We start from the raw sequence: 23221 nt of genomic DNA on the forward strand, positions 1-23221 counted from the left end.
AAACGGTCTTTACTCACCAGCCATGACAACAGTGCACATGCTGCCATGCTCATCATAGTCAGACACATGGTTACAGACAGGAAGGGAGGAGTGGAGTGGAGTTTGTCTATCAGACTACAGTATATATGAGTGAAGCAGACACATGCTAATAAGAACACATTTGACTGTGATTGGCAGAGAGCAGGGAAGGATCAGAGGGAAGTGTACTCCACCTGCACCCTCTTTAACCTCCTTCTTTTATCCTTCCATCCTCTCCGCCTGCTCATCCTCCTCTCTTCTCATTTATTTTTAGACAGCTTAGTTGAGAGAGGAGGATGTTCCCAAGGCCTTCTGCATCAAGCACACAGATCCTAAATGAATGATTGTACATGAAACAGAATCATTTATCTAGGTGTTTCTTAACCTGTTGACACTTTTATGTTGGGGGGTGGTTGATTTTTTATAAATAAAACAGACTTCTTTTTTTTTTTTAAGCAGATCACATTAAAAATGTTTCACAATGTCTTTGTCATTTGTTTTGGCTACTTTTAAAATCCCTTTTATTTATATATGCATAGTTTACACAGACCTATCATTTCAAAACAACAATAATATAACAATATAACCATAAACAGTTTTGCCCTTAATACAGTTTTTTTTTTTTTTTTTTGAGTCAGCAGTGTCAATGAAAATATGCTTATTAGGTGAAATGTCAACAAAATACAAAATAAAAATAAATTAAATGTCACCATTTTTTTTCGGACATGCCAGTTAAAACAGTTGTGTACTGTGTTGTTAATTAGTTTTTATTGTATTTAATTTACACGTTAGAAATAAAGTATCAAATAAAACAAACATTTTATTTAAATAATTTTTTATTAATCACGCTGTAATTTTTTCCAATTCTGCAAAAAGTGTGAAAATATAACTTGTTGGTACTAAACATACATTGCTAGCTAGGAAATTAGCCTTAGCAAAAATAAGTTTGTGATTTTACTTTAAAAATAAATATTTAAACACCAATTCCACTACAAAACTTTTAAATGTAATGGAAATGTAATATAGGCCTACAGTCTATATTATACACTGTTTAAAATTAAGCGAACTACTTAAAGTATTTGTCCAAAAGACTAAAATGCCCATATTTAATGAAACATTAAATTATTTTAGATTCAAATGCTGTTCCTCCTTAGTTTCTCAGTAATAAGCCCAATGTTTTGTTCTCAGAGCAGCTCTAAATCCAGAACACAGCTGTCAAATGAATGACAAACCCACCCACCACACAGTTCAGAGCCAGACACTCTCACACGTTCTGTCTCTCTTCTGATGAGGCTGAGAATTGTTGCTGTGGTGATGTCATTGCCTAGCAACAGCTGTCCCTGGGCAACCTGTGACCAGGGCCTCAGCAGGATTTTGGATTATTATGGGATGTCGAGTTCATCAGTGGTCTTGCAGCGATCTGCCAAGATACGACATGAGACTGTGAGGTCCAAAAGTTTTAAATTTCAACTTTTTATTCTAATAAATTAAAATAAAAGAATCTAATATTTTCTGTTAAATTAGAAAAATGCAAATTAAAAACATTTTTTCATGTAGCCCCAGACTTTAGGATCCCTATGTATACACCTTATTTTCATTTTTGGGTGAACTATCCCTTTAAGATACTAAAGAGATAGTTCACCCAAAAATGAAAATTCTGTAATTAATAACTCACACTCATGTCTTTCCAAACCTGTAAGACCTTCGTGCATCTTCAGAACACAAATTAAGATATTTATGATGAAATCCAAGAGGTTTTGACCCTTACAGCAATGCAACTGACACGTTCAAGGTCTAGAAAGGTAGTAAGGAGTGGGAGGACATCGTTAAAATAGTCCATGTGACATTAATGGTTCAACCATAATGTTATGAAGCTATGAGAATACATTTTGTGCACAAAGAAAGAAAAAATAACGACTTTTTTCAACAATTCTTCTCCCCAGAGTAACCATCTAGCACAATTACGGAGAATACCATGACGCATGTAAACAAGGTGCAGCATTTTCTACGTCAGCTGCATGGCGCTAAAGGGTTACTTTTGGGAGAAGAATTGTTGAATTAAGTCTTTTTTTTTTCTTTGTGCACAAAAAGTATTCTTGTAGCTTCATAACATAACGGTTCAAACACTGATGTCACGTAGATTAATTGAATGATGTTCTCAGCTACCTTTCTGGATCTTGAACGTTTCAGCATTATTTGTGCTCTTCTGAGGGTGTTTGTGGATCAGGAAGTGGGGTGAGAGGGTGTGAGAGCCCAGAGGAGTTTCCAGAGCTCTGGGCATCTTTCAGTCCAACAGTTCACACTCTCTGTCTTCAATTACTGCCAGTAAATGAACTGGAGCAGTGCTGAAAAAGCTGATGGAAAACTGACACAGCATTCAGCAGTTCATTTTCACCACATCCCAACAGCTGACTAGAATTATGCTAATTATCAATTCTCCTTACATCTGCAGTTTATCAGTAACTGTAAATCACGTGTCATCCTTTTATTTTTGTTTCTAAGCGATTTTAAAAAAATTAAGGAAAGAAAATAATTGCTTAATTACTTTGCATGTCTGTAGGCTACTTTACGATTTTAGATAGTAGGAAAGATTGCTGACTGGCCGCAGGGTACTGGTTCTATACTAGTAGGCTTTCCTAGTTCCCTAGTTTTGAATGACTTTAGGTTGTAGTATAAGTATTTATATAATTACCTGTAGTATAAGTATTTACCAAGCCACTGTAATAGGTGTTCATCATTAAACGCCAGCAGACAGTCAACTAGGTGTTTTTCTGTGAGCGAGAGCGCCCTCCTGTGACGGGATGTACAAATTGAACACGCCGGTAACACGGTGGCGTGTTCAACAGTACAAATTGAACACGCCACCGTCACACTGACTGTACAATACAGTGAATAAATATATTGTTGTTATTCTGTCTGTTCGTTAAGGTACTTCTGGAACATGAAATGAGATTGTGTTTATCCTGGCTGTTACCTGGCGGTCAATGTTGTAGTAAAGGCCGCAAAACAAAAAAGTAAAAAATTAGATAATAACAATTTGTATTAAATCATTACCAAATTATTAGCATAAAACTAATGAAATTGTAATTATTTAAAAGTAATTGATTGTAAACTCCCTAACAAAATTAACCATGGTTTTGTTGTATGACCAAAGTTTTATCACAAATACCATGGTTAAAGTATGGTTAATATAGTAAAGCCATGGTTAAATTGTGGTAACCTTGGTTAAACTATAGTAAACATGTTTCTTTTTGGTTTTATATAGTAGTAAAACATTGTTAATATTCGTAAGGGCTGTTGTACGTAACTATAATATAGTGGAGAAAACGCCCCCCACTGTTTTTCCCAAAATAACCACTGGACAAAGTCAAGATAGATTTTTATTGTAACTATGGACTACTCTGATGTAAAAGTACTCACCATGAAGCTTACACTGGTGATGTAGGCTACCTGAGAGAAAACGGATTTCACAGTGATCTCATTTTCTCAATGAACTCAAGAGAAAAAAAAGTAAACTGTAATGTTTGCATCGTTTTGTAAACATTACAGTTATATATATATATATATATATATATATATATATATATATATATATATATATATATATATATATATATATATATATATATATATAATATGAGAAGTCAGGCCTGTAGAGAGTACATGTTCTATTTGAAATGTATAATTATTTCCCCATGACATTTCTTTTCAAGCTATAGTCTGAGGTAAAACGGGGGCATGTCTTCATTACTGTGTAGTTACTCTGTTCTGAACATAAAATAATTTGTTTTTGCTTCAAATGTATGCTTCTTGGTTGAATAAACATATTTAGGGCCCGAGCACTGCAGTGCGAGGACCCTATTGGAATTGCTCCGTTTTTGCATTTATATTTAAAACGTACCTCAAGTTAGTATCAGGTAGCAAATTTACTAGCCAGTTAGCATCAGCTAACAATATTTTTCAAACTTGCTGTTAAAATTTTGTTACTCATAATTATTTATTAGATATTTTCTTAAATTTTAAGCTACAATTGCCTGTACACCCCTTGGTACAAGTGTAATTTTTGTCCAAAATCTAATAACATGAACATTCTGCAAATTTTGCATAACTGTTGCATAATTTATGTCACTGTCACTAAAACTGGACACATTTAATTTTTGTTTCATAAAAAAAAAAAAAAAGGCTACATTTATTTATTTAGGCTATATGTTAAGAATTACTGTATTTGGTTGTACAGTATTGTCAGATTTCCTTGCTTCCATTGTACACACAATGTTTCAGACATGTCACTAATCCATTCATGCATGTCAACAATATAACACACTGTACATAAATATAAATGCCCAAAGACCAATTCACCCAGTTTATTGAATTATAGAAGTACACTGAAAAACAATCCCACATTATATGCCAAAAGAAAAAGGAAATCAATTAAATAATATAAAATTAAAAATTCAAAAGGGTGCATATGATTAGAAATCTAGTGCAGTTTACTAAAATTAAAAAAAAGAAAAAAAAGAATTCAATACAAAATTAAATCTTGTAATAAAGTAAATAAAAAGTTTTTAAAATTTCACAGTGCAGCAATGAATAGCATCACTAAAAATAACCAAAATAATGCTTTGAAAATGTATGTTGATCACTGGCTCATTATGTCCTTTTTGCCATATTATACTACACACCCATAAACTAAAATATAACCCTTCATCAGACACAGAAAGAAGAATAAAGGTGGATATACACAAGTACATCTAAATGTGCAAAGATATAGCTGAGGTAATTATAAAACGGGGTGCCGTAGAACAGATCCCTTACAGTGTTTGGGTGAAACAAAGCGTTTGCAATCACACCCATACTTCATATTACAAGCATTCAATATAAAACAGTACAATCAGGCTCAGATTACAGTATAAAAACCTACGGCTCAGTTTGATCCCTACACTATCACAGCTGGTGACATGAAGCTGCTCCCTCTGCTCGCAGAAGAAGTGACGTAGTAGCCGTCTACATCTCCCATCGTTCCGTCCTCGTCTCTGTCATCCTTCTCAGGAGTCTGTTTGGAGAAAGGTGAAGGCTCATGATGATCCTTGTCATCATGGTATGCTGAGAGATCCTGTCAGAGAAGAGATTGTAGTGTTGTGATAAGAGTCAAAGCACTATCAATAAAAGAGATGATTATGATCTGCGACTAATAAGCATGAATAATACATGGAAAATGAACATGCAATCAAATATGCATGATTTACCATCGTAAACGCCACAAAGGATTAGAGGAATAGAGAGAGAGAGAGAAAAGGACTCTTACTGTCATTGGTTCCTCGTGATACATGAACTGAGATTCAGACACAGATGCTCTGCTGCTCGGCTACAGAAGGAAAAGAAAAAGATTCATTGTTAAGTGTAATAAAGTTTGCTAACAATATTGCTAATCTTGATGAAAGTTTTTAAGGGGTAATCAAACAGTTAAATATGATTTAAAAAATCTGTTCATTACAAACTATAGGCTTTTATCAGTATAACAATCTGAGTGATAATATTAAATGAATGTCAGGTTTTGTTTTTTCTTTTTTAAAAACATTGTTTGTATTGTACAGTACTGTACTACCTAACTTGATTTTCACCTTTACTCAGATTGTCCCTACCCAATCTGGGAAGTTAACTAAAACTAAACTACTAAAAGAATGAGCACAATTGAAATGAGTGTTTTGTTATTATTCATATACTAGTATATTATTTATTCTGTTTTTTTTTTTTTAATTTTCAGTTTTATTTATTTTTGTTATATTCCACGTTTTAGTGATTTTGTATTGTATTTTGTCATTTTTATAATTTTTTGGTAAAAAAAAACTTTTTATTTCTATTGTTTTATTCTATTTATAATTCCTTTTTAATATTTCTATAACTTATTATTTGGTTTAACATTTGATGCTTAAACTTAAGTGGTTTACTTTACATTACTAATTTCCATCCAAATCTTTATTGGATATTTATTTTAATTTGAGCTTTATTTCAATCACCAAATAAATTCTAAAAGATTTAATTAACGATAACAACACTGCATTCAGATTTTAACCTGAGCGTATAACTTCTAGTAACATGAAATAAGAATTGAGCAAACATTTCACTCTCCATCAAAGAATTTTCATCATATCCCCTTTTGCTTTAATGACAGCAGCACTCGAGCTGCATGAACTGCACAAGTTTACATGAAATCTGATGTTCATGATCCTCTGAGTGTCTGTACAAGGAGTCACACAATCAATCTGACAAATATACTTATTTGATCACTAGGTTATAATGCAGAATATTTCCCATTCTTTTTATGTCAATGTTTTAAAAATGTTCTAACTTTCTATCTTCACACAAATTTGAAATGAAACTTTTTGTGGCTCAGACTTTTGTACCTCATTACACTCTTAAAAATAAAGGTGCTAAAAAGGTTCTTCACAGCGATGCTGTTTGGATCCACAAAGAACCATTCAGTCAAAGTTTCTTTAAAGAACAATCTCTTTCTTACCTTTTTATGTGAAACAAAAAGTTTCTTCAGATTTTAAAGGTTTTTTATGGAACCATTTAGATAAAAATGTTCTTCTATGGCATCATGAAGCATTTGGAATATTTTTTTTCTCTATCTATTTTTAAAGTAGAATTCAAAGAACGGACTGTTAACTTTTTCTTCTCTCTTTAATCTAAAACTAATTTAGCAGCATGTGTAAAATAAAGTATGGATGGATCTCAGCTCTACTCACTCTGTCTGAATAGGAATGTGTCTTCATGGGAGGAGGAGGTTTGTGAGTGGGTGGACCGCTGTATAAGAACACAAACAAACACACAATCAGTACAGAGGTTTTTTTAGACTAGGGTACCAGTTAAAGACAAACGGAATATAACAAAGAGATGGCAGTACTTACTCTGAGTTTTTCCTCTGCCGTTTGCGGACTATCACTATGATAGTTGCAATTAAGGCTACCAGGATGATCACACAAAGAATACCAGCAATAACTCCTCCAGTAGGGACACCCTTTGGCCGAGGAAATTCTGAAGGGAAATACAGATAGACTTTCATCTCTGTGGGTCGTATAACTGAATTGTCCTTGATCTTCTGAACTCAAAGCATTCTCCTCAGTCAAAACAGCTTGCATGAAAACATAAGACATGACCACATGACGCACAGCATACAGCACCAGATCTATACAAGTTCAGGTTGTTTATAAAGCACCACCTAAACCCTGCTGTGCTGTTATCTTACAGCAGATCCCGCTTCCTTAGACTGGATAAATAAATCCCAGATTCCACACACATACAGTCACGCTCATCTGTCTTGTACAGCATATTCATACCATTGACATCTGCTAAGCCATAATAAATGCTGCATTAATCTCTGATGACATGAAATGTCATTTATGATTATAATTTGTAGGCACATTTAGGGCAAGCTCTATTTTCTATACAAAGCATAGGACATACTGATTAATAGGAGTTGTTTTTGTTCAGCTTAGAAATGAAATCAGAAATGGCAAAATGTGAGAATGACATTCCTCTCTAAAACTGGGAGAGAAGTTTTTGTTCTTTCTTTCTTTCTTTAATTATCTAATTTTTTTGTACATTTGCCACTATGGATTGTTACTTTTATGATATGTGAAAAAGGTATTTATTCATTCATTAATACATTTCCTTGTACATGTTTGGAGTCAGTTAGCAGTGAACAGTGTTTCATACTGTCCAATAAATAATAAAATAATAATAGTAAACAAATAAATAAAGAATAATTAATGTATTAAAGAATAAAATTCTAGATAAATAATTATTTTTTATTAATTATTATTTTATTTGATAAACCAGTTTAAAATAAAAATATAAACAAAGAAATACATTTTTTTGTTTGTTATATTTTAAATTTTCTATTAAATATGCAATTATTATTATTATTTTCAAAACTAAATCTTTAGTTTAGTTACTTTTAGTTTTTTTTCTCCCAAGCTAAATATGGTAAAGTCAGTGTCAATGTAATTTAGTGGAATAACTTGGCCTACACTAGATGGCGCTCCAACTGTATTAAAACACTCATTGCTTCTAACTTCCTCTTGGTCACTGTATTCTAGACACAGACTCCGTGATGTCAGCCAGGTTATCGAGAGCCTGTGCTGGCGATTTTCCACAAGTCATCAACATGGGGATGTCAGTAGGAAGAAGAGTAAAAAAAGAAAGAGAGAATGCTGGCCAGCTAGAAAAACCGGTTTAAAAGACACAATGGATGTTTTTGTTAAAGGGGGAGGAATTTAAAAGAAAGACGAGAGGATGGAGGAATGTGCGCACGTCACGTCTCGCGGAATATCTGCCTTGTCAATCACATGTCGTTCTTTCACTCCTTTCGTCTCGCGCTGTCAATCTCTTCTTCATGTCCTAAAGCCCTCTTTCTCTTCTCACTTGCTCGGTTCAGCTGAAATCTCTGAGCACCTAACATAACACATCTGAGTAGGTCATTTTATCACACGACCCTAAAGAATATGCGATTCCGGTCAATCGCAAATATGAGTCAAATATTTTCAGAGAATGTTGCCAAACAGGTTATTTTACCGCCGCCCAAGGCAACATACGGTCTTAATACAGTCACATTTATACCTAACTAAGATTGTTCAGCCAAGTTTTTTTTAGGGGGAAAATACAGTAATTGTAATGTCCACACAACTAGGAATTTTGTGCATCGTGTTTAATCACACAGATTCGCCATACAATAAGCACTGTAACAATAATAAAGGTTTGGAGCATACTACAGTATATACAGAGTGAGGCCCATATATATTTGGACACAGGCTAATTGTTTTTAATCATTTTAGCTGTTGGCCAAAACATATTCAAGTTACAGTTATATAATGGATATGAGCTTTAAAGTGCATAATCTGAGCTTTAATTTAAGGGTATACGCATCAAAATTGGAGAAAAGGTTAAAGAATGACAGCTCTTTAATATGTACCCCACTTTGGTACATTCTGAAAAAAAAAAAGAATGCACTGATGAGCTCAGCAATATAAAAAGACATCTCCATGGTAAAGAAAAACACTTTCGCAACATTTTTTTTTATGGCTTAGATGTCAGTGGTTTGAATATGCTGTACAAGACAGATGAGCATGACTGTATGTGTGTGGAATCTGGCCTTTATTTATCCAGTCTAAGGAAGAGGGATCTGCTGTAAGATAACAGCACAACACAAGTGAAAAACACTCTCCAGGAGGTGGTGTGGCACTGTGAAAGTCTACACTCAAGAGAAGACTTCACAAGAGCAAATACAGAGCGTTCACCACAAAGTGCAAACAATTCCTTGGTCTTTCCAAAAAAAAAAAAAACATCTTAAAAAAGCCAGACCATTTTTGCAAAAGCATTCTTTGGATGGCTGAAATCAAGATCAACCTGTACCAGAATGACAGGAAGAATAAAGTATGGAGTAGGCTTGGAAAAGCTCACGATCCAAAGCAATTTGAAGCAAAAAAAAAAAAAAAAAAGTGGAATATTCTGCAATGGCCAAGTCAATCACCTCTTCACCCGATCAAGCATGTATTCCACTTGTTAAAGACAAAACTAAAAGCAGAAAGACCCACAAACAAACAACAACTGACGTCAGCTGCATTAAAGTAAAGGCCTGGCAAATGTGTGTGTGTGTGTGTGTGTATATATATATATATATATATATATATATATATATATATATATATATATATATATATTTCAACTTTAATTTTCACATCTGTGTTTTATTTGCTTTGTGTAACAATGATAGTGACTAACTGACATTACACACAGCTCATAAAAACAGCACATACTTGAGTCTGAATGACAGAATAATCCCATCACACAAACAGAATGAGCAAAACGCCACTCAAATCTGAAAACACAATCAGGGAGACAGCTGATTCATTGGAGAAAAAGCCTTTAGCAGTGTACCACAAACACAGAAAGAGATGGACAGAGAATAAGAGGTGCAGAGGAAGTGAAGGTCACTGCAGACAGAGGAAGAATGAGGAAAGAATATGAGTGTGTGTGTGTGTGGAGCAATGGTGCAAGAAAGCAGGGGAAAAACTCAATCAATCATCAATGTGCCATCTCCGTTTATAAACTCCAGTCTGCAGCTTAGAGTCTCAGACAGAACATCCATGTGAGGCTGTTTACTGCCACATAAACGGGTAGACACAGATATTGCAGTGCATTAACTTCACAGTGACCAAGTTGGTCATTAAAAGGATAGTTTACCAAAAACTTGAAATTCTGTCATTGTATACTTAACATTAATTTCAGTACAAATCTGCATGTTCACTTTTAAGTAATGTATTTATATTGTTACATATATTTAATATTCATTGATTTAATTTACACATTGCCCTGGTTTCCAAACTTTTTAAAATGAATTTAGTTTCACTAAATAAAATTTCCCTCTACTGTTTGTCAAACCACATTAGAGATGCAAGTTAGTAGTTTTGTTTATCTTTCCTGTGGCCTTGGCTCGTAGTTCAGATTAACTGAAACTAAAAGCATTTTGAAAGCTCTTGGGCTCAATAAACCACAGTGTGCGGTAATTTAGTTATTTAGATTAGCATCGGGTCACATGACCCATCTCTGCCGAGGCAATCCTATTTCACACGGTGTGTCTAAAGTGGCAGGTTGATGGGATTCATTTGTTGAATAAACAATTTAAGGTGAATTATGGATGTGTCAATGTGAAAAGACATATGCAATTAGGGGGATTATGGCTGTAGACATGATTCTCCGTCAAAGTAAGACCACAAATAGACCGTGTGTGTGTGTGTACGTGTGTGTCAGAAAGGAAGCCAAGCCAGATCCACGCTTAATGGAGTTAGATTATCAGCATCCATTCTGACTGAGTGGAATTTGACATCAGAGAACATTTCCCATGAGACATCGCATCCCAGTGAATAACAATAAGAGAGAGACAGATCAAAGAGAGATGATGACATATCTGACACTGGAAACGCAAATGTTCAAACACAAGTTCTGACATATAACCCCGCATACATGACGAATCCAACCTCTGAAGCTCATGTAATGCCCCCAAAAGCAGCCGGAGGTAAGGAATTGAGAGTGAATGTTAATATCAGGGCTTTTTTAAGTGGTTCCAGTGGTGGTCCTGACTTTCTGCCCTAGGCGGGATAAAACATGACCCGGAGGAGGAAAACACTTTTTAACAACTAAAAAAGTAAAATGTGATAGAACAGGATTTTTCGTTTAGCGTGCAAGTAGATAATCACATTTATTTATATAGCACTTTATGCAATACAGATTACAGAGTATATATTGCAGCTGGCAAACTGTAGGCTACATTCAGTTAACAATAAAGAAATTTAAGCCCCCCCGACCCCCCCCCCCCCAATTTTTTATACCAAATTACAAAGTGACATGGTTTAACATGAATTTTACACCCTCATTTAATGTTCAAACAGTGTTGTAATTTAAGGTCCTTGCAACACCCTGAAATTTTCATACTCGTTTTTTCGTATTCGTCATCCTTTCCTATCAAAATGCTTGCTACGAATGCAAAAATACTGAAAATCAAATCTGATAAGAAATTTATGGTGGATGAAGGCTTAAGAGGCAGTGTGTAAACATGACAGACACAACATGAGATTGTATTCATTTTTTAACATGCAAGAATTTTGGAGGAGAATTTTGGACGTGTGCAAAGACCTTTAGCAAAAACACTGGTAATATCACTGAACCAATGGTACACTGTAATGGTAATTTTACATCAATGCAGTTGAATCAACACTGACATTTCAACCAAAAAATGTTTTTAAATCAACATTATACTGTGATGTTGATTCTCACTTCTGCTGATTCATCAATGCTAACATATAATATTAACATAATCAATGGTAATGTTGAAGCGATGTAACAATGAGATATGATAGTTCAACACAGTAATGCTCATTCTAAATCCCTTTTGTTGACGCAACATTGAAAATGCAATTATAGTGTTAACAGTTACATCAATGTTGCAATTTGAGTTAAAGGGAGAGTTCACCGAAAAAATATAATTCTGTCATCTACTCACCTTTAAGTTGTTACAAGCCAATAAGAGTTTCTTTCTTCTGTTGAACGCAAAAGATATTCTGAAGAATGTTGGTAACCGAAGAGTTGACAGTAGCCATTGACTTTAATCGTTTCATTACCCACACCTTTCAAAATATATATATTTTCGTGCTCAACATAAAAATACTCTTTCGGGTTCGGAACAACTTGAGGGTGAGTAAATGATAAAATAATTTTCATTTCTGAATGAACTCTCCCAGATAACTTACGCACGTCTGCAAGATGTCTGTTAAACTTTGCTTCATCTGGAAAGCGTCTGCTTTCTGTACAAACATCCGATAGATGTCTAGAAGATGTTTCTGACTTAGAATGAATGTAAAACTGGCATTTTAAAGACATTTTCTAAGCAACTATATGAAATCTGATAGGAAACGTTCTATAGGCATATTGCAGATGAGTAAACATTCTAATAAATACATCTCGCAGATGTCAATGCAGACGTCTGCATGATGTATGACTGCAATCAGGGATCTCTTTAGTGTTGAAACAACACTGACATTCCAGACACATTTAAATGCAACATCAACATATGATAATAAGAGTCAGTTCAACTGTAGTCCAGAACAGTCAGAGACAGGAATGTTAATAACAATTTTAAATTTGCTGAGCACAAAATCAGAATTACAGATGTAGTCTGTTTATATAATCTATATAAGGGTATGCTTACACGACAATGTACTAAAAAAACAAAACAAAGTCCAAATAACTAGCATACAGATGACAATATCGTCAAATGATCACAGATCTGTGAATATGACTAAAAATGCTGTATTATGCATGCCAGGCCAGTAGTTGGCAATGTCACTTTGTAAAGAAACACCACACACTTGTGCACATTTCTACAGGATGAACATGTAATATGCATGCACATAACATCACTGTTTAACAAATTTGTGTTTTGTAGTTTACATAGAGATGATAACAGTATTGTTTTAAAAAATGTGAACTTTGAAACGAAGATGGAAACAATCTAATTTTTTTCTCATTTAAACCACAAATCATGTCACAATTGTTCCCAGTTCAACTTGTAGAATAACTGAACTGAACTGAACTGACTAGGTGTTTTCAGTGACAAGTTCTTCTAAGTTCACTGACTGGGGAACAGCCTTTAGCATTGTGCATGGATGCTTGCATGATCTTGTGGTTGTCAGCTACAAATAAATAGTTCAATGTCACAGTTTTCACCCATGTGTGCTTTAGATTCATCAACATTTCAATGCTGATCCAGCATAATTTAAACATTGAAATGTCAATCTCAGCCATGATGATGGTTTGAATAAAAACTCAACATTGTATCAATGTCACCTTAATATAAATACCTGGGTCTCAAGGTAACATATTATGATAAGACGTCATTGAGCTAGTTTTGCCACAGAAAAATGCTTTTTATAGCTGCAGAGCACCCTGATAGGTAAACTTTTTTTTTTTTTTACCCCAATTTTTTCCTCAAACATTTACAGGCTGGCATCTGCGTTTCTGGTTAACATCATGCCAGCAGGTCTATCTTGTGCATTCTCTACCTCTGACTTTTTGAACGGACATGTGGTTCACAAGTTGTCACCATTCATTTCACTCGAGCTTCGTCGAGCACTGTAATATGGTGCATATATACCGTGCAGTTTGACTCACTCATCCCTCTTCAGGATAACAATGCGGCACAAGTGTGTGTGTGCGTGTGTATGTACCTTCAGCAGTCTCATTCATCACACTCTGCCCAGCACTAATCACAGCTGAGGCCTAGACTCAGCCCATGCATTTAAACTGTCTGAGGATTAAACTGATGTCAGCGACACTGAGTCTCTGTGTGTGCATGAGTATGTGTGCGTCTCTCCGGGGAGGCAGTGAGGTTTCTGCCACTGCGCATTAAGGCTGTAGACAGTAGCCACAGGAGGAGGCCGAATCCCCATCTCCAAGGTCACTGCTCCCCCAACACCCACAGCTCCTGATGTCACTTATGGGATTTTTCAATATTTCCAACTTTGTTTCTGACAAATACAGCTTTTCTCAGAAGCTAATCCAATCATTCACTCTTTTGTGGTCTAGCACATAAATGTTCACTTGGTTAAGGACATATTGTACAATAAACATACATTGTTTCTATATAAACAATAGAAAAGATCATTCTAACTCTTAATTAACAATAGTTAGGTATTTTTTTAAGTAATCTTTCTGCAGGCTTATACTGTAGGTGGTGACAAGTGACTCATTATGTGTGAGACACTGAATCATTTAATTAAACGATTAAAACCCCCCACGACCTCTACATAAAAACAGTTTAGAGAATGCGTGTATTAATTGATTCATTCAGCAAATGTGGTAAAAGTAGAAAGAGTAAAACCGCGGTCACACTAGACTTTTCGTTCCATTGACTTCCATTCATATGCTTGCAAATGTGTCAGACCAGAAATGCAAGCCTGTGCAAAAAAAATAGCTCAACCATAGTTCAACTTTGTGACCAACGACTGATCGATGCATCACAGCATGACCTTCTATCGGAATTAAAAGAACATAAATGTAAAACTACAGGGCTGCAGGAAAGTGGAATTGATTGTATGTATTTAGATTTTAGGTACAGCCTTTTATTATTGGTTATGTGTTGAATTTAAGTTTTTAAAAAGACATAATTTCACGACCGTTGCAGCATCATAACAAATCTATTGTGACCGCGACTTAATGTTCTAAAATGCGGTTCAGAATTCAGGAACAGATTGAAGTGATTCAGTGATTCAGTGATTCATTGAGTGAGCAACGGAATCATTCAGTCAACTGATTCAGCACGTCACTAAAGTGGGATGCTCGGAGATGCAACAGGCTTTGTATGGAACTGTAATTGTTGATGTAGGATCTTTATATATAGTCTTTCTCGCGATCTCATTTTCATCCATGAATAATTCAAAACGGTGTCTACAACACATTTGCAAATCATGCTGTAATTATGTGACATGCCTATGAGTGAATCAGGATATTCAACAAAGTCATTTGTAAATAAATAGGGTACTACTAGTACTGATTTCCTGTGGACCTAATATTATTTTATGTATGAATAATTTTTGCAATTGAGGACGACCACATCTTGTCCTCAAGGGGATGTTTTGTCACATTTAGCTCACTTCGGAGGACAAATTTGTCCCTAAAGTATAGCTAAGTAAACACACACACACATTGCTGTCAAGTGTTAAAAAATGACTCTCACTAGTGCCCTTATAGTCATCAGAATTATTTTTAAACTTGTGATCTCGCATACACTTCCACCCATTTCCTCTAAATGCACAACATCCACACATACGCTGCTAATTAAGTGCTGAGGAAACACCACACTTTCTGCTTTGCCCTGTATTCTCTCAATCATCAGGATTATATTTAAAGGTGTGATGTCTCATACATTCTCTCTCCCATAAACACCCACAGTCAGACATATGGAGCAACCACGTGCACTTTCCCTTCCGCTTCTCTCAATCATTAAGACTTTTGGGAGCATCTTCATCATCTCTCTGGTAATTTCTGCAGGTATATAAAGTTTAATTACGCCTCTGTCACGTGCTTGTTTCTGTTTAGTTCCTGTTTGTCATCATTTGCTTAATTTCCTGTTCTCAATAGTTCATCTTCATTCATTAGTTTCCACCTGTGTTATATTAATCATCTAGTTTGACTTGCCTTATAAGCCCTCAGTGTCTGTTTCTTCTTCTTAAAGGGGGGGGGGGGGGGTGAAATGCTATTATAGAGTAGTCCCATGCTAAACATGGATAAAGTTTCAAAAATGAAGTTGTACATTTGAAGGAGTATTTTTGTTCCAACAATACTCCTTCCGGTTTGTCACAAGTTTCGGAAAGTTTTTTTCGAGTATGGCTCTGTGTGACGTTAGATGGAGCAGAATTTCCTTATATGGGTCCTGAGGTCACGTCTGCCGGAAGAGCGCGCGCTCCTGTATAGCAGAGCACTGAGAGCACAACAGACTTCACTGATCAGAGCGAGAGCGTCGCAAAATGTCACAAAAGACGTGTGTTTTTGGTTGCCAGGGCAAGACAACCCTGCACAGATTACCAAAAAAAAAACAGCATTAAGGGACCAGTGGATGGAGTTTATTTTTACAGCGCATCAACGGAGTTGTGCAAGTGTTTTTGTTTGTTCCCTGCATTTCGAAGATGCTTGTTTTACAAACAAGGCCCAGTTTGACGCCGGATTTGCACATCGTTTATTTCTTAAGGATAATGCAATCCCAACGAAAAAGGGTCACGATCGTGTGTTGGAACCGCAGGCGGTGAGTAAAACTGCTTCAAATATCTCTGTGTTGTTAACTTTTGAACGGCGCGTAAGCACATCAAGTAAACAACATGCGATGTTGTCATCAAACTGCACTTTCCACATGTACAGCTTAAAAAAAAAAATAAAAAAAAAAGACGACAAAGTGGAACTTTTGTCATTTTGCAAATATATACAGTTTCAGTACATACCTCATAGAGACGTCGTTGCTGATGCTGCTCTTGTTAAATTTCAGCCTCTGGATCTGATTCTGGATCATAAATATACGGCTGAATCTGACTGTTAGCCATGGTTTTTTTCCTCACGGTAATGTCAGAGTTTCCAAACGCTCTCAACGCAAAAGCCTACTCGCGCTCGTGATTCTTTAGCTCCGCCCACACGTCACGCCTCCAGCCGGTCGTGTTTTTCCGGGAATAATCGGTACAGACTATCTTTCTCTTATGACTATAATAAAACTAAAGACTTTTTGGAGTTATGAAGGATGCAGTACTACTCTATAGGTACTCAAGATTAACAGGATATTGAGTGAAAACGATTTCACCCCCCCTTTAAATTAATGTTCATTTAAATGGTTAAAAGTGGTTAATGTTTATTTAAAGATTCAGTAAATCCTACTCCTTCATCATACGCCTCACTAAAACCACAACCGCCTGACAGTCTCACTATATCTCAGCATTCTTTTTCCAGTCCAACTGTTTTCCTACTGTCTCTTCCAATCCAACTGCTTCCTACTGGCTTGAGCCTCTAAATTGCCTATTTTTGGACAACAGGCCAGGCTCATCAGTCATTTCTGTTTTGTCCATTATGAGAACACAATTAATTTTACTATAACTCTTTAGTAGGGTCCAAAAGTCTGAGAGCTCTAAAGTGAAAATGCTTCTTTTTTTTTCTTTCTTTTTTTTTTTTTGTATTTTAATTAAATTTTCTCATTACAAATGATATTAAGTCAAAGCTTAACAATAAAAATGGCCTGAGTCCAGCTTAAGAGAGAGTAAAAGTGAACTGTCATTTTGTGACTTATTGGATCAGCACTTCAGCACTTCGCTAATCGTGTACATACATTCTTTTTACTCTTAATTATCCTTTTTTTTTCTTAGTTAAGAATGATTAACATTTTATGATTTTTAAAAAATGCTTTCAATGTGTGAAAATGATTTTTTTTTAAATAATTTTAAAATAAATATTAAATAACTGTTAAAATGTACATATAAAATGTGAAATTTATAGGAATGCTATATGTAAATATATCTTCATTAATAATAACATTTTTATTAGTGACCTCGATATAGTGCAGAATCTGTCATTTTTCTTCATAATGTGTTCTTGCTTTAATTTCTTTTAAAAGCCCAAACTTTCTCTTTATTTATAAAATCACTTTTGAATCTCAGATTTTGAGTTTGTGTACTTATGCTACACAAAGCTGTACAGGAACCTGTGGTTTACATTTAAAGAAGTGTGAATGAATAAAAAAAGTGAGCGACAGTGAAAGAATGACAGTTTCCCACAAAGATTTTTCAGTTCCCAACTCAAAGTTAATTTGTTACTGCCGAGGGCAGACAGTGTGTTAACCTTTCTAACCTTTATCTGTATTACACACATTCACACACACACACACACACACAGCAAGTCATTTATCCATGCACACTCATTAAGATTTCCATGTATTAGCATTTAGCAGTCGCTGCTGGGCAATAGTGCTGCGATCGCTTATGTTTAGAGATGCAGATGTATTAGAGCGCAATGGTTTAAGGTGCCTGCCCATGGCCTAAACAGTCTCGTGACTGAACCAACCAGTTCCTGATTACCGGGCCATTACCCCAATTACACTGCCGCATACAGCCACAGGGGCCCGATCGCTGGGTGAGCGCGTGTGTTCACTGATGTGTGTGTATTTGTTTACCTGTTCGTTAGCTGGGAGTTATTCAGCTTCATTAGTGAGCATTCATGCTTGCTACAGTCGTAATTGCTGTGTTTTCCCGCCACAGTCTGCAGCCACATTCCGAACTCGCCCCAACACAGCGGCTTTAACCCGAGCGAACACACCCCTACACAGCCCAGATATTCGAAGCATCCCAAAGCCAACAACCACACACCCCACACATCCCTGAATATCTGAGATTCTCCCAGCATTTTAAGGACAAAAATGATCTTTTAGCCCAAACCAAACCTCGTGTGCTGTTTTCCAGAATCCGTATATGAACAGCCCAAATCCTTTAATTACACAGCCGATACGAAGTCTTTAATGTGACTGAGTTATTGCGACCTAACAAGGGAATCTGTGGCTTTGTCCTGTGCCACAACACCCACTCCATTATCTGCTATAGAAATAATGAGCTGGGAGAGAGAAAGAGAAAAAGTAAGGGAAGAGAGAGAGAGAGAGAGAGAGAGAAAGAGAAAAGAGGACAGTAATGATCATTACAGACGTCCATGTTGTCCTTCACTGCCGTGGATGCTGCAGGGCGGGTGGGTGTCATTTTTTGTGTGCAAAGTCTATACCGCATTGATTAATGCTATGCTCTTTCACTCTTATTCATTATTTGAAATTATTGCTCATCTATAGCTATTGGCCTGGCCCCAGTAAACATACTGCTGTATAATATCTGTGTGTGAGACAGCCGAAAGCGTGCAGCTTATATTTGCAGCTTACATGACTGTCGTCATCATCACTAATCAGAGCACCAAGACAGAGCAGGACTGCAGACCACTGAAAGACTGTTACAGACACAAGTCAAGAGCAGAGTCTGCCTGTGTTTGAGGAGCCACAACAAGCACACAGACCATTTTGTCCACACATGTATTATGCAAAGGGTGCAGATGACTCTTTGTGTGCGCTGAATGTATTTTTTGCTTGTATTATTATTTGGGTCAGTGACTTGATGCTCATACTGATCTATTAATGTATTCAGAAATGCATTAAAATGCAATTTGTATATACAGTGTTTTCAGTAAACTTCTGTGATGAACGTGTTTTAAATTTGTGAGTTTGTTTACAATTAGAATGGAATTTTTAACGTTTTTAAAAACGAAACCGCTTTGTTGTTTATTAATATTTGAAAAACCTTTGCAAATCAAAGCCATGCAGTGCAACCAAAATGAAAAAACATAAAACTATCACAGAGAAGATCACTCTGTGTCAAGGGTGATGAGTATTAAATAATCTGACCTGGTAATGAGAAGGTTCAGGTTGTAAAATGTCATGTGGTGCGACCGCCCAAACAAAATATACAAAATTACCCTTTTTCCCTGCATTTTTGATCAAATAGAAACTCATTTTAAAAACATTACAAATCTTACTGATCCCAAAATGTTGAACGACTGTGTGCGTCTGTTTTGTAGTCTATTTGTGCATCCTGTCAGTCAAATGTGGTATTTAGAGTCCCATGCCATTTAGTTTTAGTCTTTACACACTGTGCCCATTGTATAGCGTAGAATGTGTTCTGCTTGTTTTTGTTCTTGCACTGTCAATCCAGTCCAGTTCTACAGAAGAAATGGCCGATGCTGATTTTCTGCAATTTATTTGCACGTACAATGCACTAGTCTTGTCTTTTGTGCCTGCTGAACTGTTTCTCAATGTGTTCCTGAATGATATGACAAGAGTTAGACTCCCAGCTCGCTCTGAATGCAGCACATCTATTTAGATGAACTTAATTAAGCAATCATTTGATCTGATTCATTTGCTGTTTTCATTGCAACGGCCAAATTTACTAAGGATGCAAGCATGATTTCAACAGTGGCTTTTAACACCGTCCCATTTTTTACGTTCACTCTCTCACGCCGAAACAAATACCACCACATCCTCAATAACTAAAAACATAAATCAAAAGCTGATCTAGCATCATAAAGATCTGCTCTCCATAAAATTTAATGAGACCACTATGACAATAAAAGCTATGTGTTAAAGGCTCTGACATTTCATAAATCAGCTAAATATTATATTAGTGCTATAATGTATTGCAGGCGCTCTGTTTGCATGCACATACATGAGAAGCTGTGCATCTGACCATCACACCCCACTGAAGCCTTCTGTCACAGCTGCTATGGAGACGGAGGGTGTAGTGTCATGGCAACCCTCTCTCGAGTGACAGCGGATCAATATGCAGTGTTAAGTGAAGAAACAGCGATGAGATGCATGTGACTGAAGTCTGTCATGAGTGCACTGACACTCAGACAAACACTGAATCAATGTGTCTGTCGAGTTCATGTTCCCTCAAACTCTCCCTTCATCTAATTTACTGTACCGAGACAAATCCGTGGCATTCACTGAGGCATCTGAACAGAGCTGTTGATTTGCGATATTTAAAAGTGTGTGCTGGTTAAATATCTGGGCTGGTATCTGAGCCATCAACACTAATGAGAATAGATCTATTGGTACCAGAAGAAATGTGCTCACTTTAGTTCTCATTATAGGCACTATTGAGATATTATCATTAATACAATTAAAATGCATGTTATTGTAATGATTCACTTTTTTCTTATTAAAAATAATAGGTATTGTGGGTGAAAAACTTTTAAAATAAGAATATAAAAATATAGATTATAAAATACTATAGGATTTATATGAAATAACTAAAGGTATACTGTAGGTGTATGTATTTTAATAACGGTTTGTTTGATATCTGTTTGAATTTGCGTAAACATTGTATCATAGCAGAAATCTCCTTCCTTTTCTTTTCTTTTAAAAGTAAATGTTAAGCTGTTTATTTAAAAAGAGAGAAAATATTACAATTTTATTATATAAACCACTAACCATATAACCATTTTATTTTATTTGGACTTTTTAAATATATTTTTTATAGCACTAATATTAAGTCATAATCTATCCATCTGTCTGTGTATATATAATAGTAAGAAACATTTTTTCTTCTTTAATTAAAATGATTTTATGGGTTTTTGTAATAAATGAATAATAATAAAATTATAATTTATACATTATAAAAAAAGGTTTTAAAAAAATTGACACACACACATTTATATACATACTAGAATATATTATGTTACATATTAGAAAACCTTTTAGTTAAAATTACTTCTAGATATTTTTATATGTTATCTTATTTTATTTCAACAAATGTAGGTTCAACATAAAACATTTCTGAAGCTATCTCTGATTTGTAATCATAGAAATAAATGACAAATTAGTTATTAATACTCAATACAAATAAAATTTCAAAACAGACATTTTTGTGAAGTATTGACGTTTTTTAGATAAAAAAAATCCAGATTAATATATATATATATATATATATATATATATATATATATATATATATATATATATATTACTGTGATGATGGCCATTTAAAAAATGCTGAATGATATCTAAAATAACACAAGGTCAACGAAACACATTTCTTGTTTAAGTAAAATAAGTTTTTTTATATTACAGCAATGAAAGAGATTAAGATGTGTTTTGGCGAATACGCCAAAGTATGTTCTCCCCCAGCTCTTTTCAGAGTTGTCATAGATGATTATGTAGGCCATGAAGGCATTCACAACACTGAGTTGACGTGGCATGTCAGCATTGAACAAATAGCCTATATGTTTATTTAAGGTTAAACTGCATTAGGTCAGAGACTGACTGGCACTAGTCATTTTTGGAAATGTCAGGTCCATAGCAGCTATGGGCCTAATGACTAATGTTTCTCAGACTGGCCTACTAACAACTACACCGATCTGTGCCTAAGCACAAAAATAATTTGAGAGGAATGAGCAAAACAGGCCATCTTTTATAAAAGCATCAGTTTCGCCACACCTGCCGCCAGCTACCTGGTCATGTGACTCACTGCAAAAGCAATAGCCAGAGGCAGGAACGTGGTGCTGGAGGTGAGCTCTGATAACCATCTGGGACATGATGCTTGAAAAGCGACCAGCTGATGACTCAATACTTGAGACTTCCTCTTTATGTCTGATCTCAGAGACAAAGACAAATTGTCCATGAATGAATCCTATCTGGAAGAGCATTGAAATAAATGTGCTAAATTTCTCAAAACAAAAGCCTGACATGTCTGACTACCGAAATAAAATCCTCATACAAGTGACTACCCACCCCATCCAGTTTATACAAAGCATACAATCCGGTATTTCCTGTCCTGAGGCTCAAGCTTTAACAGAGAAGGTCAGATTTTTAGACCGCCTACAGCACATACAAGCCTTATCTTTTAATATCCATAAAGAAATGGGTTAGCAGCTCAAATGGTCCGGAAGCTATGGCAAGATGTGCCCTATAAAAACTGGAACAACTGAAAAAAAGACATTTATCCAGCGTCCAGTGCGTCTGTAAACTGCTGACAGGAGACTGAACTGCGAGAAGTAGACTACATGACTGTTTCTGGGCGGCCCGTTGATCCAAATTGACGTTTGTGCGATTGAGCTCAGTTCGGGATGCGAGTGTGTGTGTGTGTGTTGTCTGAAGCTCTAGAAGTCCTGCTGAATAAATAAGTAAGTGAGCGGCCGTCAAGCCTGATGAGGAGCTATTTCTGAAATACTGCATGTCGCAGAGCACCCTGCTCTGTTTGGGCTGCAGGGCATTCTGGGGGATCTCAGTCTGAAACGCTCTGGCCATGACCACAGTTAGACAGAGCAAGCACTGTCCAGTCTTACACATCAAAAACTGTCTCTTGCTAAAATACTGATAAGCTGAAAATCTATTTTATATCTTTTTTATAGCGTTAGAAAAAAATGCTGATCCTGAAAAAAATGCATCTTGGTTACTACAAAAATGTAAAGCAGCACAACTGCTTTCAACAATGATAATAATATAAATGTTTCTTGAGCACCAGATCAGCATATTAGAATGATTTCTGAAGGATTGTGTGACACTGAAGACTGGAGTAATGGTTCATGA

General features: G+C 35.7%; 1 protein-coding gene and 1 long non-coding RNA gene across 3 annotated transcripts in view; both read right to left on the reverse strand.

Annotated features, from left to right (window-relative positions):
- Positions 1–583: 583 nt before the first annotated feature.
- On the reverse strand, positions 584–3170 carry LOC127974390 (uncharacterized). 2 transcript variants are annotated; one of them, XR_008157286.1, is made up of 3 exons: positions 2185–3170; positions 1712–1812; positions 584–1438 (listed from the first exon to the last, which is right to left on the reverse strand). It is a non-coding gene; the product is annotated as an uncharacterized LOC127974390 (long non-coding RNA). The 2 variants fall into 2 exon arrangements; XR_008157285.1 differs by lacking the exon at positions 1712–1812.
- Positions 3171–4354: 1184 nt separating this feature from the next.
- Positions 4355–23221, reverse strand: part of LOC127974389 (nectin-2) — a 66635-nt gene continuing 47768 nt past the window's right edge. The window contains exons 7-10 of the mRNA XM_052577601.1: positions 6930–7056; positions 6768–6825; positions 5324–5383; positions 4355–5131 (exon numbers count right to left, since the gene is read on the reverse strand). Coding sequence (XP_052433561.1) covers positions 4955–5131; positions 5324–5383; positions 6768–6825; positions 6930–7056 — 422 coding nt within the window. The 3' untranslated portion in view covers positions 4355–4954. The remainder of the gene's footprint in view (positions 5132–5323; positions 5384–6767; positions 6826–6929; positions 7057–23221) is intronic.

Source organism: Carassius gibelio, chromosome B16, assembly GCF_023724105.1.
Source record: "Carassius gibelio isolate Cgi1373 ecotype wild population from Czech Republic chromosome B16, carGib1.2-hapl.c, whole genome shotgun sequence".
NCBI classification, from domain to species: Eukaryota; Metazoa; Chordata; class Actinopteri; order Cypriniformes; family Cyprinidae; genus Carassius; species Carassius gibelio.